Source organism: Ochotona princeps, chromosome 19 (assembly GCF_030435755.1).
Source record: "Ochotona princeps isolate mOchPri1 chromosome 19, mOchPri1.hap1, whole genome shotgun sequence".
NCBI classification, from domain to species: domain Eukaryota; kingdom Metazoa; phylum Chordata; class Mammalia; order Lagomorpha; family Ochotonidae; genus Ochotona; species Ochotona princeps.
The window spans coordinates 29,525,990-29,552,719 of record NC_080850.1 but is presented as its reverse complement, the minus strand read 5'-3'; the positions used below and the strand labels follow the sequence as shown (position 1 = coordinate 29,552,719).

At 45.3% G+C, this 26,730-nt stretch overlaps 1 protein-coding gene across 5 annotated transcripts; it reads left to right on the top strand.

Annotated features, from left to right (window-relative positions):
* The first annotated feature begins 2,390 nt into the window (after window positions 1-2,390).
* On the top strand, window positions 2,391-25,162 carry RNF14 (ring finger protein 14). 5 transcript variants are annotated; one of them, XM_004586502.3, is made up of 9 exons: window positions 2,391-2,496; window positions 7,086-7,257; window positions 9,528-9,777; window positions 10,820-10,971; window positions 13,419-13,946; window positions 15,977-16,205; window positions 18,789-18,961; window positions 20,571-20,701; window positions 24,808-25,162. In XM_004586502.3, the coding sequence occupies exons 3-9, from the start codon at window positions 9,624-9,626 to the stop codon at window positions 24,863-24,865; spliced, it is 1,425 nt and encodes a 474-aa protein (XP_004586559.2). In that variant the 5' UTR covers window positions 2,391-2,496; window positions 7,086-7,257; window positions 9,528-9,623; the 3' UTR covers window positions 24,866-25,162. The 5 variants fall into 5 exon arrangements, with proteins under 5 accessions (XP_004586559.2, XP_058533826.1, XP_058533824.1 ...); XM_058677843.1 differs by lacking the exon at window positions 2,391-2,496 and adding an exon at window positions 2,583-2,601; XM_058677841.1 differs by lacking the exon at window positions 2,391-2,496 and adding an exon at window positions 5,027-5,152.
* Window positions 25,163-26,730: the final 1,568 nt, after the last annotated feature.

Below are 26,730 nucleotides of genomic sequence, written 5' to 3'. Positions count from 1 at the left end.
TGGGGCTCACTGCATCCCAGCCTTCCGAGGCAGGTAGGGAGGCTGTGTAATTCGCGCTGCTATGCCTCTGTGGGTCATGGGCTTGGGTCGGGGTGTGGGTGGATGATGGGCATCGGAAAGGAGACTTTGGCAGCTGGGCACAGGTGCAGGCATGGAGTGAGCCTATGGCAACAAGTGGTATTCTGTGACTTGCTCTGCACACAGTGGCCTGGGTCCTGACCGCCTAATGTAAGTCACCTGCTCCACCCCACACCAGTACTGGTTACTATCATCCAAGATTCCTGGAGACAGAACTGGCATTGGATCTCACTCTCTTCTCTCACCATGTTGCAAACTACAATACCACCCTCCTGAGGGCTTCCCCCCACCCCCCGCTGCTTTTTTTAAGATTTATTTATTTTTATTGGAAATTCAGATATAGAGAGGAGGAGAGACAGAGAGGAAGATCTTCTATCCACTGATTCACTCCCCAAATGCCTGCAATGGCCAGAGCTGAGTCACCCATATGGGCATGCAAAGCAAGGACTTTAGCCGCTGGGCTGCGCCGGGCCAGCGGGCCTTCCCTTTCAGTTCCTTTTTTTGCTCTGTCTACATGTGTTACAACAAACCTGAATTCTCCTATAGGCTACTGAAATGGGGTCAGGGCAATGAAGATTTGGTTTTAATCCTAGTTCTATCACTGTTTGAGCCTGGTCAAATCACAGGACTCCTTAATGCCTCAATTTCTCCGTCTGTCAAATGGGAAGACAGAATTATCTAAGTCATAAGCTCATGGCATTTAAATGTGACAATGCATGTAAGGTATTTCACACAGTGGTTGCTCAGTTTATTTAGTTAGTTTTTAAAAAGATTTACTTATGGCATATTTTATAGAGAGAGAATGAGAGAGAGAAAGTCTTTATTCACTGACTTACTACTCCTCAAACAGCCGTAAAAACCAGAGATGAGCCAATAGGAAACCAGGAACTTCCTCCTGGTCTCCCATGTGAATGCAGGATCCCAAGGCCTTGAGTCATTTGTTGCTTTCCCAGATCATAAGCAGAGAGCTGGATTAGAAGTGGAACAGCTGGGATGTCAGTTGGCACTCATATTGGATGCCGATGCTATAGGGTAGAGAATTAGCCTGTACCACACTGATCCCTACTTATTTAGTTTTTAAGATTTCTTTCTTTATTTGAAAGAGCTACAGAGAGACAGGGAGACAGAGAAGATCTATCTGCTGGCACTTTCTCCAAATGGTCACAGCAGCCAGGTCCAAGCAGCTCCATTCTGGTATGCCACGTGACAGGAAGGGTCCAAGTACCTGGATTATCCTTTTTTTTTTAAGATTTATTTATTTTTATTGGAAAGGCAGATTTTACAGAGAGAGGAGAGACAGAGAGAAAGATCTTCCATCCACTAGTTCACTTCCCAAGTGGCTGCAACGGCCAGAGATGAACCAATCCAAAGCTGTAGGAGGACATTGTGATCCTAGAAGGTCAGGGAGCCCAGGATTACAATTGATTGGATAATATCTGTATGAAAACAACTGAATGGGTGCCTTTTGTGTGACTGATTGGATAATATTTGCATGAGAACAACCGAAAGGATACCTTTTGTATACCTGATTGGATATTATTTGTATAAGAATAGTTGAGTGGACAGCATGTGTATGAGAACACTTGGTGGAATAAACAAGACAAAAGGAGTTCCAAACAAAAGTATAGAAACAGTTGATGGGTTTTGTTGATAAGCTCAATACCTCCACCCTTATCCTATATGACCCTCAGTGTATAAAGTCTGATGCCCCTAATAAATTCGGCTATTGTTCATCAGTCAGTAATCAGTTCTGTGCACCAAGTCCATCGCTGCAGGACAGCGACACAAAGCCATGAGCTTCTGGGTCTCCCACTTGGATACAGGGTCCAAAGACTTTGGGCCATCCTTGACTTCTTTCCCAGGCCACAAGCAGGGAGCTGGATGAGAAGTGGAGCGGCCAGGACATGAACCAACACCCACATGGGATTCCAGCATTGGCAAGGCGAGGATTTAGCCACTGAGTCATCACACCAGGCCCTGTATTTGGTCTGTCTTCTGCTACTTTTCCAGGGAGCGGAAATGGAATTGGAAGCAGAGCAACTGGTATTTGAACCACCAGGATAAGAAATGTCACTGTCATAAACAGAGACATAGTCTGCTACAACACCAGTCCCAGTTTAAAAGACTAGCCAGGAATCTGAAATCAAAGAAGCAAACAATACCTCATTTATTCAATCCTAGACTTCAAATTGCATTCTCCCTCTTTATTTAGTCCATTGTTAGCAGTTAACAAATTATTAATGCTGCTTTGAAATTCTCTTTTAATCTGTGTCCTGTAACCTCTGACATGAAGTCATGGCATGTCACAATCCATCTCCTGCTCCAATTGTGAGAATCTCCTGAGCTGGTTCTTGGCTTCCCCTGGTTTAGCATCTAAGAAGGCTTCGGGAAGGCCTGGACTCACCTATGAACACTCAGGTAGGCTGGCCACATGTTCTGCTTACAATTCCACGTCTTTAGTGCAGCGTGGATAATAATTGTGAATGGTTTTGGAGACTCCTCCTTCCTTTGCAATTCTAAGAGGTGTGTTTCTGATTTTAGTGTCTTTTATTATAGAGCCAGTAGGTTTCTGTTCTGTGATGATCAAGACTTGTGGCATAGGGCCTGGTACGATAGCGTAGTGGTTCAAGTCATTGCCTTGCACGCACCGGGATCCCATATGGTCGCTGGTTCTAATCTCAGCAGCCCTGCTTTCCATCCAGCTCCCTGTTTGTAGCCTGAGAAAGCAGGATGGCCCAAGGCCTTCAGACCCTGCACCCCTGTGGGAGACCTGGAAGAAGCTCCTGGCTTCAGATTGGCGCAGCTCTAGCTGTTGTGGCCGCTTGGGGAGTGAACCATTGGACGGAAGATCTTCCTCTCTATCCTTCTCTCTCTCTATCTGACTTTGCAATAAAAATAAATAAATCTTTTTTTTTTTTTAAAGATTTTATTATTACTATTGGAAAGCCAGATATACAGAGAGGAGGAGAGACAGAGAGGAAGATCTTCCATCCGATGTTTCACTCCCCAAGTGAGCCGCAACGGGCCGGTACGCGCCAATCCGATGCCAGGAACCAGGAACCTCTTCCAGGTCTCCCAAGCAGGTGCAGGGTCCCAAAGCTTTGGGCCGTCCTCGACTGCTTTCCCAGGCCACAAGCAGGGAGCTGGATGGGAAGTGGAGCTGCCAGGATTAGAATCGGCACTCATATGGGATCCCGGGGCTTTCAAGGCGAGGACTTTAGCCGCTAGGCCACGCCACCGGGCCCAAATAAATAAATCTTTACAAAAATAAATAAGCAGGGCTATTTGCCTTGTTGAGTTGTATAATAGACCTTTATCAGACATAGTTTCTCTTATTCTATAGGTTGTCTTCTCCATGTTCTTGGTAATGTTCTCTGAAGTACAAAAAAATTTCCTTTTTATGTATACAATTGATTAATTGTTTTTCTCTTTTGTTGCTTGTGGTTTTGGTGTCAGAGTTGAGAAATTATTGCCCAGTTCCCAGGTCACAAAAATTTACGTTTTTTCCTAAAGGTTTTCTGGTTTTAGCTCTAACCTTTATATCCTTTTTTTTTTTTTTAAAGATTTATTTTATTTTTATTACAAAGTCAGATATACTGAGAAGAGGAGAGACAGAGAGGAAGTGGAGCTGCCGGGATTAGAACCAGCGGCCATATGGGACCAAGGCGAGGACCTTAGCCACTAGGCCACGCCACTGAGCCCTATATCCTTTCTTTTTAAAAGATTCATTTATTTATCAGAAAGAAAGATTTATAGAGAGAAGGAAAGAAAGATCTTCCATCTTCTGGTTCACTCCCCAAGTAGTCGCAATGGCTGGAGCTGAGCTGATCTGAGCCTCTTCTGGGTCTTCCCCCCTGGCTGCAGGATCCCAGTGTGTTGGGCCATCCTCTCCTGCTTTCTCAGGCCACAAGTAGGGAGCTGATGGGAAGTGGAACAGCTTGGGCACAAACTGGTGCCCATATGGAATTCCTGCAGTTGTAAGGCCACTAGGCTATCATGCTGGACCCTAACCTATCCTTGATTCTCTTAAACTTTTTTTAAAAAAGATTTATTTATTTTATTACAAAGTCAGATATACAGAGAGGAGGAGAAACAGAGGAAGATCTTTTGTCTGATGATTCACTCCCCAAGTGAGTGCAACGGCCGGTGCTGCGCTGATCCGAAGCTGGGAACCAGGAGTTTCTTCCAGGTCTCCCAAGCAGGTGCAGGGTCCCAAAGCTTTGGGCCGTCCTCGACTGCTTTCCCAGGCCACCAGCCCCTGCTGGATGGGAAGTGGAACTGCTGAGATTAGAAACGGTGCCCGTATGGGATCCCGGGGCGCGTTCAAGGCGAAGACTTCAGCCGCTAGGCCACTGCGCCGGGCCCGTTCTTAAACTTTTTGTACAAGGTGTGCTGGAGGTGGGGTTGGGGGGGGGCATAGAGTTTTAATTTTCATTACAAACAATGGTACCTTGGTAAATTCTCAAGCCTAAGTGTAAGTTCCTCAATTGTAAAGTGCAAATAATAAACAGTACCTAAGTCACAAGGTTGTAGTGAAGGGAAAAAGTACATTAAGCACTTATAAAACAATTGACTGATTATTACAGAAGACAAACGATGATGAATTATTTTCATAGTGGAGAGGCCAAGATGGGCAATCATTTGGAGAAAGTATTTGGGATTCGAGGAAGAAAAGCAAAGTCTGGGGTTGGTCTGGGAGTCTCGTTATCATCTTTAAGAGTTGGGAAGCATCCTAATCCGGGGGGCCCATTTGGAAATACTGAAACGAGTGGTCTGAGCGCAGCGGCCCAGAATCTGCATTTGTCTCCAGCAGGTGTGGCGCTGGTGGTCAGACCCCACGCCTGCCTCGCCGCCTGCAGCCACACGAGGGCGCCCGAGAGAACGGGGAGGCCCTGGCGGCTGCGCAGAGCGCTCGCCGACGCCGGCGGCCGAGGGGCCGGATCTGTGGGGCTCAGCTGACGGCTCCGAGACGGAAGAGGCGGTGCGCGGGTGGAGCCGGGCGTCGATATAGGCCTGGCCGGCGAGGAGCAGGCCCGGAGAGCGGAGCCCAGGGGCGCGGCGGGGCGGCCAGGAGGTATGGCGGTCGCACGAGGCGGAGGAGGGTGGCCGGGCCGGGGCCGCTGGTTGGTGGGCCGCGGCCTCCTGGCGCGGGGTGCGTGGGCAGCTGAGGGGCGCTCCGAGCGCCGGCCGGCTCCGCTCCCCGCGGCTCTGCGCCCTCTGCGTTCCCCGAGCCGGGGCTGGGCCGGAGTCCGCACGGGAGGTGGTGGCCTGTAAGAACGAGTAGGGTTTTAATCAGCCCAAAAAGGTTCGGCGGACAGAGGAGGGAGGGTTTTCCTCTTGTGGGGTAGTGGCCTCCGGTTTACCAGAATTAATATCGCGACTGCGTCTCTTGTTGGGTGGCACCCCTGATCAAGAGGAGTTGCCCCGCTGAGCCGAGTCCAGATTTGATACTGACTTTGGACCGGAAGGGCCCCGTGGGCTGCCATTGCTGTTGGTGGCGGTGTCGTGGAGATGGTCCGAGGACTTGCCTCGTGTGTGCGATCCCGGCCCAGACTCTGCCCCGAAAGCCCCGTTTGTTAACAGTGCTCTTGTTGCTGTGACGACGGCACCGGCTTCCTGCTCTGAGTAGCTGCGTCCGGTACTGCTACTTCCCGGTTCCAGTATACTGCATTTCACTCCCCCTCAGTCGTAATGTTGTGCTAGTGGCCCATGCAAGCCAGAACCAGGTGCTCGTGGACGTGGGTGTCATCGCAGTGTGGACCGAGCTCTGTAGAACAGGGGCTTTGGGTGGAGGTCAGCAACCCGAATGAAGGAGAGGATTCGCCCCGGGAGTGAGGGCAGCTGGGGTGCCGGAGTCGGGTGGGACAGGTCAGGAGGAAGTGGAGAGGGCAAGACCTACCAGTAGCAAAGGTGCACCCTGAAAGCCCTGGGGAGCTGGGAACCCTGTAGAGACCTGCTCTGATTGCCCTAAGCTAGAGCCTGGGAGTGGCAGCTAGCGGGTAGACAATATGGAGGACTCCCACCTAAAGTCAGAAACTGTAAATTCCACCTTTTATCCCATTTGTAATTTTGAAAGGCAGATTTAAAGAGCAAAAAGATCTTCGATCTACTGGTCCATTCCCCAAATGGGCTGCAACAGCCAGAGCTGAACCAGTCAGGAGCCAGGAGCTTCTTGCTGTCTCCCACACAGGTGCAGGGCTCCAAGGCTTTGAGCCATCCTTTACTGCTTTCGAGGCCACAAGCAGGAAACTGGATGGAAAGTGGAACATTTGGGACACAAACCAGTGCTCATATGGGATGAGCCACAGTTAGGGGGGAGTTATTTGTAAATATTTTAAGAGGCAGAAGGACTTCAGTTCTGTTATCAGCGTGTGCTATGGCTTGGTAAAGTTACATGAGTTAAATAGGGTAAAGTGAAAGCATCTAATTTAGTGCCTAGTAGATTCTGAAACTTGTTCCTTGCTTATTTTGATGTCACACTTCGGAGGATCTGTTTCAGGAAGTGTGGCTGCACGTACTGTTTTTGCCTGGGCTTTCAGAGTGTTCATTGGACTCTAACCCGTCCGTGAACCATGCTCCCCTTCTTCACCCACTTCGGAGGCTTGGCTTGGCTCTAAACATTTAGAAACATTTAAAAGGTTCATGTGTGTGTGTGTGTGTGTTTTGTTTTAAAGTACTATCCCATTACCAAACTTGTCAGTTTTTAAAAATACTATATTGGATAAGTCCTGAGCAGGGACAGAAGGAAAATGGGAGAGAGTTGGGAGGTGAAGGAATGGCAGACGCAGAATAGGAAAGGAGGAAAACCTGGGAGGTGCCTGTGACAGGGTGTGGTGTCTGTCCTCCCACCACCTTGCTCTTCTCATGCTGGGGCGCTCAGATAAGAAGGCTGGGCGCACAACCATGCCCGGCTGCCCCGGCAGATGAGGGCTGGCCCTCCGTCGGGGTGTGTTTGACATGCGTGATGGTGAAGGGTCCTAAGTGCATCCTTGGTCTCTTCCCTGTAGATGGCCGAGTTTGCGCAGTCTGCCTAGCATGAGTCCCACAGCTCTGCCTCTCAGCCAGCCTCAGCCTTCTCAGCTCCACCGGCTGCGGGATAAATGGGATTAATACGACTTGCAAACTGAACTAAAATCCAGACTGCGGTGCTAGTATCGTTTCTTCTGGTGGTGTGAACAGGTACTCCTGATCTCAGGTGGCGGTGCTGGGTCTCACCAGGTTGAGAACGGGATCATTTTAAATGAATGTGTTTAAATTCTGTAGTGTTTTGTGGTAGGAAGAGCTGTGTGCTGTCCTACCTGTTGGAGTTTATACATTTCAATTTCATAAAGATTTTAGTTGAGAAGGAGCAGGTGTCCAGTATGCTGATCAACAAGATGATAATCTTTTTGTTACTGATTTTCATAGATTCCCATTACATATTTCTTCCCACATTTGAATGTCTGAATTGTACTGTCTTTTAAGAATTAAAAAAGCATAGATTCACACTTGAATGGTAGCGTATTTTCATTGTGTTGCCTACAGTCATGGTCTTAGGGCTTCTCAGAGCTGCGAAATCTGTTACTTTTAAAACAGTATTTTGCTACCTGCTCAGGTACCTGGCTCTTTGTTACCTGCACCTGGAGAGTTTTCTCAGTGGGGAGTAACTTTGTTCCTTAGGATACATTTGGCTGGAAATTGAGAAATTTCTGGTTGTCACAGTTTTGCAGGGGAAGGGCACAGTTGGCGCATAGCAGATAGAAGCAAAAGCATGCAGTTAAGTACCCTGTAGTGTGTAGCACAGGGCTCCCCGACCTCCCCAAATTTGCTTCAAATTGTCAGTAGTGCTGGGTTGAGAACCAGACATCTGTAGATTTTTAAATTTCATTCATTTCTTATTTATTTATTTATTTATATTGGAAAGTCAGATATACAGAGAAGAGGAGAGACAGAGAGGAAGATCTTCCGTCCGATGATTCACTCCCCAAGTGAGCCGCAACAGCTGGAACTGAATTAGTCCAAAGCCCGGAGCCTCTTCCAGGTCTCCCACAGGAGTGCAGGGTCTGAAGGCTTTGGGATGTCATCGACTGCTTTCCCGGGCCACAAGCAGGGAGCTGGATGGGAAGAAGGGCTGCCAAGAGTAGAACCGGTGCCCATGTGGGATCCTGGCACATTCAAAGCAAGGACTTTAGCTGCTAAGCTATTGTACTGGGCCCTCATTCTTTTTTTTTTCTTTTTAAGATGTACTGAGAGGAGGAGAGAAAGAGAAGAAGATCTTCCGTGTGATCATTCACTCCCCACGTGGCCGCAACGGCCGGTGCTGCGCCAATCCGAAGCCAGGAGCCAGGGGCCTCTTTCTCCAGGTCTCCCACAGGGGTGCAAGGAATGAAGGCCTTGGGTCATCCTCAACTGCTTTTCCAGGCCACAAGCAGGAAGCAGGATGGGAAGTGGAGCTGCCGGAATTAGAACCGGCGCCCATATGGGGTCCCGGGGCGTTCACGGCAAGGACCTTAACCATTACGCTATCGTACCGGGCCCCGCCCTCATTCATTTCTTAAAACACTACCAAATATATTTTGATTTCTTTTTTGAAAAAGGTGCTTTCCCAAAAAAAAAAATTATATTTGAAAAGCAAAGAGAGAAGGAACAGAAACAGAAATCTTCCATCCTCTGGCTCACTCTACAGATGCCTGCATGTTGCTGGGGCTGGGCATCAAAAGTCAGGAGATGAGAACTCAAGCCGAGTCTCCCTCTTGGACAGCAGGGATCCCAGTACCTGGGTCATCCTCTGCTGCTTTTCCAGGCACATTAGCAGGGAACTGGGTCAGAAGTAGAATAGCCAGGAACAGAACACATTCCAATAGGAATGGAAGTGTTACAAACAGCAGTTGAATCCATTAAACCACCATGGAAGCAAAAAAATAAAGGCAAAAAAAAAAAAAAAACAGTGGGCCTGGCACAGTAGCCTAGTGGCTGAATCCTTGCCTTGCATGCTCAGGATCCCATGTGGGATGTCCCAGCTGTTGCACTTCCCATCCGGCTCCCTGCTTGTGGCCTGGGAAAGTAGTCAAGGATGGCCCAAAGCCTTGGGGACCCTGTATCTGCGTGGGAGATCTGAAGGCGATTACTGGCTCCTGGCTTCAGATTGGCTCAGCTTTGGCCATTGCCGCCACTTGGGGAGTGACTCAGAATATGGAAGATCTTTCTCTCCCTTTCTGCTTCTCTGTATATCTCCTTTCCAATAAAAATAAATAAATCTTTAAAAAAAAATCTGTCTTAAAAAATTTAATTGTGGTTTTCTCCTAAATCATCCATGAAAATGAGATAGCCAGCTGATAAACTGAGCAATTAGAAATACCACCACCGCTCTTTTTGGAAAAGACTTACTGTTGTAAAACTAATGAATTACTTGATAACGCTGCGATTTTTAGTTTAGCAGAAACATGACGATATTGATTCATCCCTTGCAGTTGGAGGAACCCTTCTTTGAAGTGATACTGAGCTTCTCGCAGCTCCTGTGCATCTCAAGTGGTTGGTGTGTGCGCCTTCAGATCCTAGACCACTAGATGTCGTCAGAAGACCGAGAGGCGCAGGAGGATGAACTGCTGGCCTTGGCGAGCATTTATGATGGCGATGAATTTAGAAAAGCTGAGTCCGTCCAAGGCGGAGAAACCAGGATCTATTTGGATTTGCCACAGAATTTCAAGATATTTGTGAGCGGTTAGTGAATAATATTCTCTTACACGGACTTTTCTATGTAGAAATTACACTGTTTCTTAGTGTTCCCAAAACTGTGATTTTTGGTTTATAGACATTAAGGATAAACGGTTTAAGGCATGATTCACTTTAATAACAAATTGGAACCCTTTGCCATCTGATTCCATCTTTTGGACTGCCTGAACTGGAATATTATTCTGCATATTTCATGCATGCTAGTGTTTTACCGCTGGGACATCGTCATGCGACAGTGACTGTTAAATAGGGAGTAGTCAAAGAGAAAATGCAAAAACCCTCAGAGAGCTTTAAAATAACATGGTGGTGGCAATACTGTTTGGGTTCCAGAATTTTTTCAACTTCCCACGACATGTGACACATGCTGCTTTGATACAAACTTTCACAGAAGACCTTTATGTCTGCTTCTCAAAATGTGTCTACTATTAAGGCATTTAGTAAAGAATGTGAACGTGGTAAGGAAAATGGAGCTTGGATTGTGGGAGTGTTGTGTGCTGCCCTCAAGCCCAAAATCACTGTGTTGGCAATAACTAACTGATAAAGTCAGTAATTAGAAGTACAGTTCGCTATGAAAAAGACTGTTACTATTCCAAAGCTATTGGAATACTAGTTATGGCTGTCATTTTTAGTTTAGCAGAAAAATGAAATCAGTAGGTTGTGTCATTTGATAAAAATAAAGATCCTCTTCAGACAGTGTTTTTAATCTTCATGGCAAACCAGCAACAGTGAAACAGACACTGTATGTTACTTGGTTAGTGGTGTTTGGGGTACTCAGAAGTGCATATAAGAATAAATTGTATATCGTCATTATGCATTTCATGGTGCTTAGTAAGTTTTTCAAGGGCTTACAAGGTTGTATATGTTTTTTAAGGTGGTGGCTATGGAGTTAAAATTAGGGAGTAGAAAGTGCTTTCAAGGAGGGCTTTCATTCCCTCAGTAAAGCTGTAAGTCTTCCTTGAGCTCCGCTCAGTACCAGTGGACACTCAAGTGTTGACCAACTGATCCTTTCTAATCTTTGTTTTTGGTTCAGGCAATTCAAATGAGTGTCTCCAGAATAGTGGCTTTGAATACACCATTTGCTTTCTGCCTCCACTTGTGCTGAACTTTGAACTGCCACCAGATTATCCATCCTCCTCCCCACCTTCATTCACACTTAGTGGCAAATGGCTGTCACCAACTCAGGTTAGACCCGAAACTTCTATCCGTTTTTAGAAACTAAAAACAAATCATCTTTAATTGAAGACTATTTTGATGGTCTTGAATTCGATGCATGAAGAACAAATGGCTTAGATTTTGTAATTTTTTTCCCTTTGCCTTCATGAATCCTTATGTTAATGAATTGAAGTGTTTGATGTTTCTAAAAGGAATGGCAATGGTTAAAACAACTGATCATTATGAATTGCAGTTAGAGTGATTTTTAACCAAATATACTGTTTCTTTTGTCTTGCTATTTTCCCACTTAATCTGTACTGTAATGGAGGCTGTGTAGTTCTGATTTTTTCCTTAGATGTTAGTATTCCTTTCCTTTTTTTCCCCTTAGTTTCTTAATCATTTCTAAAATACAAAATGATTGTATATAGGAGTGAAAATTGAGCTAATCTAGCTATAATAAGCATATCTCCCGAGTAAATGTTAAGCATTTTTCAAATTTGTTTACTGACAACAAATAGTCATTGATTGGTGTCAAATAGTTATGAATACTTAGAAATATAAATGTGTATGGTTCCTGTAGCTTTGTCATAAGGCTTGAGACCTCATTAAAGCAGCTTCATTTCCTCTGGGTTACATACATCCTTATCTAGTATCAGCCTCAACTCTTGATTGAGGCATAAATATGACTTGAACCTAATTGAAAATATTCTGGGATGTAACAGATCGATAGCAGCTGCTTTCCTAAAAGGCATGATGAAGATTGATAGGCTAATGTGTATATAGAACCAGGGCTATCAAGGTCACTGACCACAGGGAGCTTATCCTTTTGGTCACATAGTTTTCATTTCCCAGCCACCAGCCCGCTCTTTTGTATGACAGTGACTCTGCAAAATTGAGTTTATGCTTTAAGAAAAATCAAACCTTGAGAAAGGAATGTATGTAGAATAATGAAGAAGGGAGTATTCCTTTATGTTGTGATACCTGTGTCAGAGATAATAGGTGCAAGACAAATAATTACTTGCCCAGGAAGACTTTTAGACCATTAGACGTTTAGATTAGTCATTATGGCTGGATGACTAATAATGTTTGGGTATTTATAGTCTCACTTCTTCAGAGATCTTGATATTTTATAGTCATGCCTGCGTGTATGTATACACCATACACACGTTTTACAGTAAAAAAATATTACTGTCTATAAAATTTTATGTATATAGTTGGGATTTTAATTGATCTTTAATATTCCTTGCTGGTCCAATTCTTGTTGATTGTTGCACTCTGGTTTCATGGTGTTATAAATCTTGTCTGTTAATGGTGAAATTGGTGTACGTACCAATCATTCTCGCGTTAGGATGGGCAGGAAGGAGGGAAGTAGATTTAGTTTTCTGGTATTTTCCATTGTTCTCAGTATGCACGCCAAGAGCAGAGTCCCTCTTGCTGTTTTCTGCTCCCCTTCCTGGTTTACATGCTGGTCTTTTGAGAAAGGAGTAGAGAAGCACAGAGGATGGAGGGGAGCTGCTTGGTCGTTGGGCCTGGGGCTCACCTCGCTGCTCTCTAGGTTTTACAGATTTGAACAGACTTCTTAAAATCGTGATTGACCTTGGGAGCATCTTCAAGCACACATGAAAAAGCAGTAGCTTTCCAGTCTTAATTTGTTGATAAGTATACAAGTTAATGCTTGTGCAAGGTCTATTCGGCAGCATTACACAGAGCCAGGAACAGAAAATAGGGTGTTTGCCATTTGGAAGGCTTATTTTTGGGTGTTTATCTGAAAAGGAAAATCTGCTTATAATTCCTGAGCTCTAACAAATATTTTACATTCCTAATGGGAAATCCTCATATATTTCCTTTCAGAGTGAACAGAACACTTTTAAAAAAAGACAAAATACTTTCAACCTTGGTTACTTAGCTTAGGAAATTGGTGTTTTCTCTTTGGTAGCCAGAACTTGCTGAGGGCTTGTAATGACGTCCAGGGTCAGGTCAGTTCGCTTCCCTCCATTACCCAGGATCTGGAGTAAACCCAGATTGCACATGGAAGAGCAGCTTGTAAATCTGAAAAAAAGAATTCACAGGTTGAGTTCTGTGTAGGGATTTTTTAAATGACTTGGCTCTTTGATGGAATTAAAAGTTAAAATGTATCTTTAAACCTGGGTGGTCTTTTGAAGCCATTCTTTTCTAACTGTTGTTTCAGGGTGACCACAGGACCAGCGCTCCCAAAGGAAGGAAAAAATTCATTGCAGAACTAGATCTCTTTAGGGTTTTTTTTCTTGTTTTTACATTATCTTTTCTAGTTTCTGAGTTTTATAGTTTACTTTGAGTGGTCTAAGATTGGTATTGTTATGTAGCACAGTTCATCCCAGCATTAAAAAAGCAGCAACCAGTGTAGGAAGCCTGAGGGCCTCACTGAGGAAGTTGAAGATCCTCCAGGTGAACCAGTGGCGTCTGCGCACTCACCAGTGTTGTCCTCTGCTCTCTCGTAGCTGTCCGCTCTGTGCAAGCACTTGGACAACCTGTGGGAAGAGCACCGAGGCAGTGTGGTCCTGTTTGCCTGGATGCAGTTTCTTAAGGAAGAGACCCTCGCCTACCTGAATATTGTCTCTCCTTTTGAGCTCAAGATGGGATCCCACAAGCAGGTGCAGAGAAGAGCAGCGCCAGCCTGTCCCAACAAAGAGCTGGAGTCTGGAGGAGCCGCTGGGTGCACCGTAGATCAAGAGGAAGCCGTGGACGAGCGAGCTGTGCAGGACGTGGAATCATTGTCGAGTCTGATCCAGGAAATCTTGGACTTCGATCAAGCTCAGCAGATAAAATGCTTCAATAGTAAATTGTTCCTATGCAATATCTGTTTCTGTGAGAAACTGGGAAGTGAGTGCATGTACTTCTTGGAGTGCAGGCATGTGTACTGCAAAGCTTGTCTGAAGGACTACTTTGAAATCCAGATCAAAGATGGCCAAGTTCAGTGTCTCAACTGCCCAGAACCAAAGTGCTCTTCAGTGGCCACTCCTGGTCAGGTAACTTGACTCTGCGGAGGGCTGCCTTCCAGTTCTGTTTAAGGAGCTTCCTTGATAGGGCAGAGATCTGGGAGCCAGTTCCTTAGTAGTTTCACTGTATGCTATGGTCTTCCTGACACTTGAATAGATATAAGTGCTTCCGTAGCAGCACTGGGAAAGACATGGGTAAATGTTAAAAAAGTAGTTACGGGAACTCCGTTTGACACAGCAGTAAAGGGACTTTGGGTGCCTGCATCCCAAATCAGAGTGTCTGCTCTGCTGCTGTTTCTGCTTCTTGCTAATGTGCACCCTGGGAAGCCCAAGTGCTGCGGTCTCTGCTCCCCCTGTGAGAGACCCAGCGTGAGTTCCCGGCTGCTGGCTGTGAGGGCATTTGGGGAGGGAAGCAGCAGATGACATCTTGCTTTCTCTTTCTCTCCCTTTGCCTTTTTTTCATCTTTTTTTTTTTTTTTTAAGATTTGTTTATTTTTGTGGGAAAGACTGATTTACAGAGAGAGAAAGATCTTCCATCTAATTGGTTCACTCCCCAGATGGTCGCAGTGGCCAGAGCAGAGCAATTCTGAAACTGGGAGCCTTTTCCAGCTCTCCCACATAGGTATAGAGACCCAGGCACTTGAGCCTTCTCCCGCTTTCCTCAGCCACAGGCAAGGAGCTGGGTGGGAAGTGGAGCAGTTGGGACCAAACCAGCACTAATATGCACTTCCAGTACTTACAGGTGGAGGATTATCCTATGAGCCACCACACTCACCCCAATGATTAGCCTTTTTTTTTTTTGAAAGTCAGATATACAGAGAGGAGGAGCTAATTCACTCCCAAGTGGCTACAACAGCTGGAGAGCTGAGCTGATCTGAAGCTAGGAGCCAAGAGCTTCTTCTGGGTCTCCTGCCTGGGTACAGGGTCCCAAGGCTTTGGGCCGTCCTTAACTGCTTTCCCAGGTCACAACAGGGAGCTGGAGGGGAAGTGTAGCTGCCAGGAGATGAACCACTACCCATATGAGATCCTTCCTGGAACGTGCAAGGCTTGGACTTTAGCCTTTAGGCTACCACGTTGGACCCTAGCCTTTCTTCATGTAAGGTTGGTATCTGAAGCATTTCCTTGGAATGACAAACTGAATCACTTATAGACTTCTTGGATTTTCTATTGTTTTTCTCTTTATTGAGATGCAATTTTGGGTCTGGCGCAGTGGCCTAGCGGCTAAAGTCCTCGTCTTGAATGCCCGGGGATCCCATATGGGCACCGGTTGTAATCCCAGCGGCTCCACTTCCCATCCAGCTCCCTGCTTGTGGCCTGGGAAAGCAGTGGAGGACGGCCCAAAGCTTTGGGACCCTGCACCCGCGTGGGAGACCCGGAAGAGGTTCCTGGTTCCCGGCATCGGATCAGCACAGTACCGGCCATTGCGCTCACTTGGGGAGTGAATCATCGGACGGAAGATCTTCTTCTCTGTCTCTCCTCCTCTCTGTATATCTGACTTTGTAATAAAAATAAATAAATCTTTAAAAAAAAGATGCAATTTTATTTTCAAAACTGTTTAAATTATACAGTTTGGGATGGGCATTTCACTCAGTTAAGCTTTCAGTTCAGACACCTGTGTCCTTCATTGGTGTTGTTGGGTTCAAGCCTCAGTTCTTCCTCCCAATTCCAGCTTCCTGGCAGTACAAACTGGGAATTGGGGTGTTGGCTCAGGTAGTCGGATTTTTGCCACTAGAGTTGGAGAACTGGGTGTTTAGCCTCCAGGTCCTGGGTTAGACTCCCCTTCCTACCTGTCTGCTCGCACCCCTACCTCCCTGGTCATTGTGGCACTTTGGGAAGTGAACCAGCAGGTAGGAGTGCTTTCTCTATCTAGAACTGGTGCTATCTCTGACATTTTTTTTTAATCCAGTTGTTGATAACAGTGCCATACTCGGTTCAGGTGTGAAGTGGAGGAGAAATGTTCACTATGTGCTCATCTGATTGACACTGCATATGCAGCATCTCCTCAGGGTCGCAGCTGGCTGGGCTGAGTGAGGCCTGTGGTGTTTTGGATCTCCCTCCAGGTTAAAGAGCTTGTCGAGGCAGAATTGTTTGCTCGCTACGACCGCCTTCTTCTCCAGTCCACCTTGGACCGGATGGCAGATGTGGTGTACTGCCCCCGCCCGTCCTGCCAGCTGCCGGTGATGCAGGAGCCGAGCTGCACCATGGGCATCTGCTCCAGCTGCAACTTTGCCTTCTGTACCTTGTGCAGATTGACCTACCATGGGGTCTCTCCATGTAAAGTGACTGCAGGTACGTCTTCACTCCCTGCCCCTTACTTCCCATCACAGCCTATGGCGCCAGTTCTGCAGTGCAGAGGCATTTGTTCAACCATCATTTCTTTTCATTACTGTCCTTGGCTCGGGGTGTGTAGTTGTAACCAGAAAAGGCAAAATCTCCCGTGTCTGTAGTACTTAAAGATTCTAGTCAGGAGGACAGGCAGACTTGGTAAATAAGGATATTGTTAGGTGGTCACAAATGCTAAGCAAGGAAACAAAGCAGACGAGGACATGAGATGTTCTGCAGGCGGGATCTGAAGGTTTTGGTTTAAACACCAAGGCTACCACACTGGCTTAGTGGTCCAAGAGAGGACAATCCTCCAGTCCTGAGGAGGGACACTGCAGAGGAAGGACACTGAAGTACTCCCCTCCTATGAACATGAACATGGACTGATGGAGGCCCTGGGTGGCAAATGCAGGCATCCAAGCCACCACTTCTGTTTCCATGGACTATCTGACGGGTCAGTCGTCAATCACTTCCTCACTGAGCCCAGAGAGGTCCAGAAACTTCTTAGCATAGCCACCCTCTGTTGCAGTTGGCATGGGAGGTGAAACCTTTTTGTTAATTCTGATCTAAATAAGGACTGGAAAGTCAGGCCCTTGGTTGGATTTAACTGGATTTTGATGGATTAGTCTTTCTCAGAGTAATAAGGATGATGCTAGTGACTTCATGGGTTATGCTAAGGGTCCTCAATGCAGTGCTCCTCAAGGGTACTGTGTTCATTACTAGTTTCGATAAGCTGTGTATAGAAAGTGAGAGATTAAAAAACTTCAATAGTGATTTCGTATTTCGCTTTGTGTCAGTCATACTTGATTAAAAACTTACGCTTGTACCTTTTCATTTTTTACTAATTCATTTGATAGTATTTTACAAAGTGTAAACTTTTTCTTTTAATTATTTTTATTGCAAAGTCAGATATACAGAGAGGAGGACAGACAGAGATCTTCCATCCGATGGTTCACTCTCCAAGTGGACACATCAGCCAGAGCTAAGCTGATCCCAAGCCAGGATCCTGGAGCCTCTTCCAGGTCTCCTATGTGGGTATAGGGTCCCAAGGCTTTGGGCCGTCCTTAACTGCTTTCCCAGGCCACAAGCAGGGAGCTGGATGGGAAGCAGGGATTAGAACCGGTGAAAAAAAACAAAAACAAAAACAAAAAACTGGTGCCCATATTGAATCCCAGCATATGCAAGGTGAGGACTTTTTTTTTTTTTAAAGATTTATTTATTTTTATTAAAAAGTCAGATATACAGAGAGGAGGAGAGATAGAGAGGAAGATCTTCCATCCGATGATTCACATCCCAAGTGAGCCGCAACGGCCAGTGCTATGCCAATCTGGAGCCAGGAGCCAGGAACTTCCTCCAGGTGTCCCAAACGGGTGCAGGATCCCAAAGCACTGGACTGTCCTCGACTGCTTTCCCAGGCCACAAGCAGGGAGCTGGATGAGAAGTGGAGCCGCTGGGATTAGAACCGGCACCCATATGGGATCCCCGGGCATTCAAGGCGAGGACTTTAGCCGCAGCTGCTAGACCACTGCATTGGGCCTGGCTGTTCCACTTCTAGCTAGCTCCCTCCTTATGCACTTGGAAAGCAGTAGAGGATTGCCCAAGGCCTCAGGTCCCTGTATCCATGTCGGAAACTTGGAAGAAGCTCCCTGCTCCCAGCTTCAGATCTTTCCAGCTCTGGCTGTTGCCTCCATTTGGGGAGAAAACCAATCTGGAAGAGTTTCTGTCTCTCTGTCTCTGTAACTGTCTCAAATAAATCTAAAAAAAAAAAAAGAAAAACTGCCCATTATTTTAGTAAAGGACAGACCTCTAAATGACATAAGGAAAGGAAATGTAAAATAACTGGAATATTATTGGGAGAAGTCTCCTATTATGTTGAAAGATGGAGGTGATAGAATTGCGAGCAGAAGCCTTCTGTCTGCAGGTAGAGGTTGCCTGTTCCTTTGAGTTAAGTGGCAGAGCAGTAGCAGCCAGGTTGAACATTTCAGGAGCCGCAGTTGACAGGAGCATCAACTGCACCTGTGACCTGGCAAACCTCAGGCAGAGGGCGGTAAATGTCGCTCACTGTTTGAAATGCAGCCTGTGCCCTTCAGCCACAAAGGCCTGTTCCAGACCTTGTTCAGTGCCAGACAGTGAGAGATATTAGTGTAAAGTTGAACATGCCAATTTCAACCTTTATGTTTTGAGGTAAGTCAGTCTTTGGCTGTATACTTCTGTCTACAAAGACACATTATCCTTAAGATACTAAAGTCTAAGGGGAAAAAAAACAGATTTTTACAGTTTTTTCAAAGTCTAGCTTTTCTTAGAATATTTCCTTCTGCTTTTTGTCATTTGTGCCTGTGTAATTTCTACCTTGTAACAGGTTTACTTTGCTCAGGAATTTTTCTTTACTTTTTTTTTTTCAAGATTTATTTATTTTTATTAGAACGTCAGATATACAGAAAGGAGGAGAGACAGAGAGGAAGATTTTCTATCTGCTGATTCACTCCTCAAGTGACATTTTGTCAGCATTCCAGGGTTGTATAAAAGTTAATCTTCTATTTCACTTTCTAGAGAAATTGGTAGACTTACGGGATGAGTACCTGCAAGCAGATGAGGCCACGAAGAGATTCTTGGAACAGAGGTATGGTAAGAGGGTGATTCAGAAGGCACTGGAAGAGATGGAAAGTAAGGAGTGGCTGGAAAAGAACTCCAAGAACTGCCCCTGTTGCGGGACCCCTATACAGGTAAATGAGGGCCGGCAGATCAGCAGGCATGTTGGGATTGCTTTCAGAGCTATTAATCATTTTATGACTTCCTTAGCAACTGATGTTCATCTTTCCTAAGATTTTCTAAATCCTTTTCATTTCCTAAAATGCAGATTTCTCTGTTCAGTGTTGTCAATGATTTTGAACGTAAGTGTAGGCTTTGCTTTTCAAAGTCCTTTCCGACAGAGTTAGCTCTACCTCAGAGTTGAATGAATGTATTGCAGGTTAGCCCATTTTCTGTTGCTGGTAAGAAATACTACACTGGGTAAGTTACAAAGAACCAAACCATAACGATGGCTTCTTGTTGGAGAAATCTCAGGGCAGCCCAGTGCAGCAGGTGGCAAGAGACAGAGTATGTGTGTGTGTCTCCCTTACTCAGTCTCCTTTTCGTTCTTAAAAGGCTATCAGTACTCATGCGGGATCCACCCTGATCACTTGACCGAAGCCCCTACCATTTGTCCCCTTAGCTGGATGAAGTTGCCACCCTCCTAACTCAGTGGGATTTATACTCCAGCTGAGTCGGAGAGGAACAGACAGATCCTGTTCAGACCATCAGTGATCCGGAGAAGGGGTGTGCCACAGGTATATCTGAGTGATTTAAAAAAAAGTAGTGGGTATGGCGTGGTAGCCTTGCAGCTGAGGTCCTCGCCTTAAATGTGCCAGAATCCCATATGGGTGCTGGATCTAATCCCAGCAGCCCTATTTCCCATCCAGGTTCCTGCTTGTGGCCTGGGAGGGCAGTCGAGGATGCCCAAAGCATTGGGACCCTGCACCTGCGTGGGCAGCCAGAAGAGTCTTGGACTCCTGGCTTCAGATTGGCTCAGCTCCAGCAGTTGCAGCCACTTGGGAAGTCAATCGACGGACGGAGGGTCATCATCTCTGTCTCTCCTCTCCGTATATCTGACTTTGCAATAAAAATAAATAAATCTGAAAAAAAAACAAAGAAAAAGTTTGACTTCTCGGAAGTGTTTTACCTAAAACATGGTACTCTTATTTAAAAAAAAAAAAAAAAAAGACATACATTTGGGAAAAGGAAATAGTCCTCCTAGTGAAAATAATGAGACCATTATCTTGCTTCTTGACAAACATCATAGTATGTTTTCAGTTGAGCTGAATGTTTACGTTGGATTCCACAGTTCAGTCCACCCTACCTGATGAGCCTAGTGGTAATTCCCATGACTCTGTCATCGACTTGCCTTTAGCCACTTGGGGTGAGCCTCAGGACAGGACGGGGCTGTGACGGAACTGAGGGAGCTTGATCCTAAATATTTACTTAGGTTTATGTGAAAATTTACTTCCCACCCGTATTTAATCCAAACATTTAGATAACAATCTAATTACATGTTCTATATACATGTATTTGATTTGAATCTAGTGTTTATCAGAAGAGCTCTACTAACTACTAAGTATTTTCCGTATTTTACTTGAAAAGCAAAATAGCAAGCATTCAATAGTTACCAACGTGTTATTTGTATGTCTTTGCCCTACAAAAGGAAAGGGACAGGACCTGGAGTGTGGGGTCTCGTCACTGTGTTCATTTCTTGCCTTTACGGCCTTGATGATGTTCCCTTTCTGTTCTTCCCACCAGAAATTAGACGGATGTAACAAGATGACGTGCACGGGCTGTATGCAGTACTTCTGCTGGATTTGCATGGGTTTTCTCTCTCGAGCAAACCCTTACAAACACTTCACTGATCCTGAGTCCCTGTGTTTCAACCGGTATGTGCGTATGGATTTCCTGGGGCTCTGCAGCAATCATAATAGGTGTTTAAGTTGCAGGCCATGAAGCTAGTGCTTACTAAAGTATTTAGACTTGCTTGGAGTATTATCAATGTGTTTTCCCATGTAGATGAATGTCTGTTTCCTGAAAATGGGCTTTAGGGGCTGATGCTGTGGTGTAGTGAGTTAAACTGCAACCTGCAACACTGGCATTCCATACGGGTGCTGGTTCTAGCCCCGGCTGCTCTAGCTTACTGCTGATGCAGCTAGGCCAAGCGATGGGAGATGGTCCAAGTCCCTGGGCCCCTGCACTCAATGTAGGAGACCCGGATGAAGCTCCTGGCTTCTTTCTGGCACAACTGCAGTCATTGGCAGCTGTTTAGGGAATGAATAGTGGGAAGAAAAGCCTCTTTCCTTTTGTCTATAACTCTGCCTTTCAAGTGAAAGTAAAAAGAATGTTTTAAGTGGATTTTAAAAAATTATTTGTTTTTATTGGTAAGTAAAGTCAGATATACAGAGAGGAGGAGAGACAGGAAGATCTTCCATCCATCGATTCACTCCCTAAGTGACCACAACGGCCAGAGCTGTGCCTCTTCCAGGTCTCCAGGAGCCTGGAGCCTCTTCAGCTCTCCCACTTGGGTGCAGGGTCCTAAGGTTTTGGGTCATCCTCAACTGCTTTTCCAGTAGCAGAGAGCTGGATGCGAAGTGGGGCTGCCAGGACATGAACCGGTGCCCATATGGGATCTTGGTGTGTGCATGGCGAGTACTTTAGCTGCTAGGCTACTGCACCAGGCCCTAAAGTGAATTTTATGAGAATGAGAGCATACACTCTCAGAATTTTTTCTAGCAATGACTTAGTTATTGAGAGAGAGGCAAATAGAAAAGGTCTTCCATCCTCTGGTTTACTCCCCAAATGGTTGCCGTAGCGAGAACTGAGTTAATCTGAATCCAGAAGCCTCCTCCAGGTCTCCCGTGTGGGTGCAGGGTCCCAATGACTGGGCCGTCCTCTGCTGCTCTCCCAGGTCATAACTAGAGAACTGGATTACAAGTGGAGCAGCGGGGACATAAACTGGCACCCGTATTGGATGCTGGTGCCATTGGATGGAGGATTAGGCTGTTGAACCACTGGCTCTCAGAGGTATATTTATTTTTGTGGGGTTTTTTTTTCTATTTTTAATTATTTTTATTGGAAAGGTAGATTTACAGAAAGAGAAGGAGATAGAGAGAAAGATCTTCCATCCACTGGTTAACTTCGCAAGCCTCAAAGGCTGGAGCTGGGCTAATCAGGAGCCAGGAGCGTCTTCCAGGTCTTCCACGTGGGTGCAAGAGTCCATGGGCTTGAGCCATCCTCCACTGCTTCCTCAAGCCATTATCAGGGAGCTGTATTGGCAGTGAAGCAGCTGAGACTCAAACCAGTACCCATATTGGGATGGTGGTGCCACAGGCAGAGGCTTAACCTACTATGCTGTGGTACCAGGCCCAATTTTTATTTTTTAAGTCTCAGTTTTAAACATGAGGTATTTCTAAAACATGAAAGTTGAAAGGATAGGACCATAGGACCCGGCGCAGTGGCCTAGAGGCTAAAGTTCTCGCCTTGCATGTGCCGGGATCCCATATGGGTGCCAGTTCTAATCCTAGCAGCTGCACTTCCCATCCTGCTCCCTGCTTGTGGCCTGGGAAAGCAGTTGAGGACGGCCCAAAGCCTTGGGACCCTGCACCGTGTGGGAGATCTGGAGGAGGTTCCTGGCTCTTGGCTTCAGATCGGCGCAGCACCGGCCGTTGTGGTCACTTGGGGAGTGAATCATCGGACGGAAGATCTTCCTCTCTGCCTCTCCTCCTCTCTGTATATCTGACTTTGTAATAAAAATAAATCTTAAAAAAAAAAAGGATAGGACCATAACTATGCATTAACACGTGATAATATTTTGTTACATTTTTTTTTCTCTTTATTGCCACATGCATCTCATGTTTCTACATGAGGACAGTACTTCAAAAAAAAAGTTTAACAGGGCCGATGTTGAGCACAGCAGTAAGACACTGCTCGGTTGCTCACATCCCATGTCAGCGTATGTGAATTTGAGTCCTGGCTCCATTTCTAATTCCAGCTGCCTAAGAAGTGCTTGGGTCCCTGCCATTGTGGGAAACCTGTGTTAAATTCCAGACTCCTGTTTCCAGCCTGGCCAGGCACCAACTGCTGGAAGCATTTAGAGAATGAATCAGTGGATCCATCTCCCTCTTTCAGCATTTCAAATAAAATGAAGATACATAATTTTTTTTAAAATAACAAGCACAAGTACAGTTATATGCCAAATAAATACATGTAGGACTTCCCAACAGTGTTTTAGAATTTCTTTTATTTATTTATTTTTAAAGATTTATTGATTTTCATTGGAAAGGCAGATATACAGAGAGGAAAAGGGACAAAGAGAAAGATTTTCCATCCGATGGTTCATTCCCCGAATAAGCGCAGTGGCCAGAGCTGTGCCGATCTGAAGCTGGAGCCTGGAGCCTCTTCCAGTTCTCCCACAGGCGGGTGCAGGGTTCCAAGGCTTTGGGCCATGCTCTACTGCTTTCCCAGGCGACAAGCAGGGAGCTGGATGGGAAGCGGGGCTGCCAGAATTAGAACGGGCGCCGATATGGGATCCTGGCGCATGCAAGGCGAGGACTTTAGCTGCTGAGCTGCCACGCCAGGCCTCTAAAATTCCTTTTTTTGAAAATTTGATCGAATGTTTTGGTTCTTTGTCGTTTGTTTCTTCATATAGAAAAATTTGTCCACTTTATGTTGAGGGAAACAGTCCAGGCCAATTATCCTTTGTAACAACTTATGTTTCTCCATAGTGTCTTTTAGTGTATTTCTGTCTTTGTTTTCTGATAATGAGAAATTTGCTTTAATTTATTTATTTGTTTAAACTGTCAAGAGACCAAGAGACACAGACAGACAGATGGGCAAAGAGCTAGTTCACTCCCCAAATGCCACAGCACAAGGCTGGGCCGGGGTTAAAGCTGGGAGCTGGGAACTCATGCAGGTCTCCTACGTGGGTGGCAGGCATCTGGTTACTTACTTGAGCCACCATTTGCTGCCTCCCAGAGCCTGCGTCGGCAGGAAGCCAGAGTCAGGAGCTGAAGTCAGGAATCAAACCCAGACATCCTAGTGGGAAAACCGAAGGCCTGCTCCCACATTCAAATGAAGAGCACTGTTGTTGGTGTGGGTGGTTCATGAGGCTGATATTACGTCAGGAGGCACATAATGTTGGGCTGCCGAGACTCTGTTAAGCAGTGTGGTGTCCACCTCTGTCATTTGTTTTGTGGTAAAGGTCTCCTTTTTGTTAGTGGTGAGGAGGAGCTGACTGTGAATGCTAAACTCGGTGTGAACATCTATGTTTCAAGGGCTCCCCAGTCAGCAGCAGTTGGCCATCTCTGTTACTGGATTTCTGTAGGCTAACTGTAACCAGTGGGGTTATACAGTACTACAGAATGTGGAAGGAGCCAACCTTACCAGTAAATGGTTGGGAATCTAGTATTGAGAATTACATAAATTTGAAGTCACAAAAGGGAAGGAGAAGAAACTGGCAAGTACAAAGCATGCGTGGATGTGGGTGTGAGGGCTGGATGACAGTACCTTGCAGGAGTCCAACCTCTAGATTGCTTGACTTCCTCAGTCTTCGGTTACTCCACCAATCGGGTGGTGGTATCTATACCCTGTTGGTGCTAGCCTTGGCCCAAGAGAGTGTGTGCACCGTGAAAGGGCTCTTCTTAGGAACTGGAAGGCAGCTTGTTCAGGGGAGCTCCAATTTCAGCCCTTTCAGTGGAGTTGATAAGGAAGAAAACATACCAAAGATACTATCAGGAGGAGTACAGAAAGGGTTCTTGAGAGAAAGGAAGAAATTGTTTTGTCCAAGTTCACAAATGTGTGCCACCCTCCCCTTTACTCTCACAGACACAGGAGGGCAAAAATACTGAAACATTTGTCCCACCCACTTTCCTCCATACTTCAACCCTACCCACCCTAATCAGAGACTTACACTGGCATGCATCCTTCCCAATTATGTAAACAGTACTAAAAATTAAATAAGTGAATAAATATGCGCCTTACTCTGTGCTTCCAGGTTGTTCCATGCTGTGGATATTAATGGAGATGTTTGGGAAGATGTGATTGAAGACTAGTTAACTACTTCCTCTCGAGATACAGAAATGGAATGATTTGCTGTGATCTTTTGTTGAGTATACAAAATAACCTTGCAGGATATTTATGCTACCATTGATTCTTCCTGTGTAGAATATAAGGAAGGAAGAATGAGGTTTTATTTTTTCATGTGGTACTACTGATTCAGGCACATCCATATGTTTTGCATCATAACACAAGTGGACACAATTCTAAGCCAAAGGTTCAGGAAATGGAAACTAAGGGATATATTACATATTATAATGTGCCCAAAACTCTAAATAAATAGTCATAAAACATATATTTATTTTATTGTCCAAGCTTGAGGTGAGGAGAACGATCCAGAGTTAAATCTGCAGGCACTTCGTGTGTGAGGAGCATCCCCGTTTCTTTTGGCGCCTCTGCAGCCGCACTCCGCATGGTGGGGCTGGGTAGGAGCCTCGGGAGAATGGTCCTGAGAGCCCACGGCATTGATTCCACGTCATCCCCTTCTCCAGCCTCAGCCCCTGCAGAGTTAGCCTCTTGGGAAGGAGCCCTTTACTCAATAACTGTGTGGCTGCCCAGTGTCATTTTGATCTGCCTTCTAAAACAAGTTTATAGTTAAGAAATATTTTCTTAAGCTATTTAAGAATAATAAGAAAAATAATTTAAGAAAACATTTTCAATACCACAGGCTCTGTAAGTCACTTGATATTTATTATGAGTAATATATATACAGATAAATAGATGAATTTATATAGTCTAGGGGTTTGAAGCCAAGTTGAAATACAATTTAATGACACAGGCTCAGGAAAACTTGAGCCCTCTTCCACTTTCCTGGGCAGTTGAGCCTGAGTTCAAAACTTATCCTTGCTACCCTTCTGCTCCACATTTTCTGCTTGTACCTTAAGACAATTGCTATACTAATTCCAGCAGCACATGTTTTTTTTTTTTTTCCTCTGTGGGAAAGGGAGAAGGCCTAACATATTCCCAAATGGAACAAGCTGGATGTTCCTTTAGTCTCTGGTTTTTGAGCTTGTCCACAGCATGTAGTTCTATCTAAGGTCCTGAGTTCTCTCATGAGTTCTATCTAAGGTCCTGAGTTTCTCTCATGAGCTGCAGGAAGTGGACTGCCTGCCCTACCTGCAGCAGCAGTGTGCTGGGTGGTAATTTTTGCTTGATATGTAGGATTGCACTTTTGTAAGTTTGGCTGGCTCTTTGAAAAACTGTCTTAGGGTCAGGGGAGTGGCTTGAAAGCAAAACCAGATTTTTATAGAAAGTACAGAAGAATTCAGCTAGAACCTTTGAACATGTTTTTTTCCTGCCTTGTCATTGAAACTGAAGAATCACTTTTAACTGTTCTAGATGTGCGTGTGTGTCCAAAAAGTCAGCAAGGACTGTGTTTCTGGATTGTCCACAATGAGGATGCTTCATCTTGAAAATAAAAAATAATTTTAAAAATCATATTGGAACAGATTTGCTGCTATTTATTCTGTTTCCCAGACGATGATCACATCTTAAAACTGTGGAAAGAAAAAGTCACAGTACTGCACCTCCTCTCTCACCTGGGCTTGAGACTGATGTTTGGTTTAAACCAGGAAGCTTCGTGGCCTCCCACACAGTGCATTTTATCTCAAAACTCCATTTCCCATAAACTGGTAGGTAGAAAGTGAGAAGTAGAAATTAAAACAGTTACTGTAGAGACCGCAGAAGAGTGACTCCTGTTATTGAACAGTAATAGAAATTCAGTGAGGGTTCCCTTTTTTTTTTTTTTTTAAGATTTATTTATTTATTTGAAAGTGAAAGTTACAGAGAGTTTACTCCTTAAATGTCTGTAATGACTGGCTGGGCCAGGCCAAAGCCAGAGGCTAGAATTTCCCTTGGGACT

Excerpts from the sequence above, each read along its gene's own strand:
- RNF14 (XM_004586502.3), top strand. The coding sequence starts at position 9,624 with ATGTCGTCAGAAGACCGAGAGGCGCAGGAGGATGAACTGCTGGCCTTG. Across the intron at positions 10,972-13,418 it reads AATGGCTGTCACCAACTCAG|CTGTCCGCTCTGTGCAAGCA; the intron begins GTTAGACCCGAA and ends GCTCTCTCGTAG. Across the intron at positions 18,962-20,570 it reads GTTGCGGGACCCCTATACAG|AAATTAGACGGATGTAACAA; the intron begins GTAAATGAGGGC and ends TCTTCCCACCAG.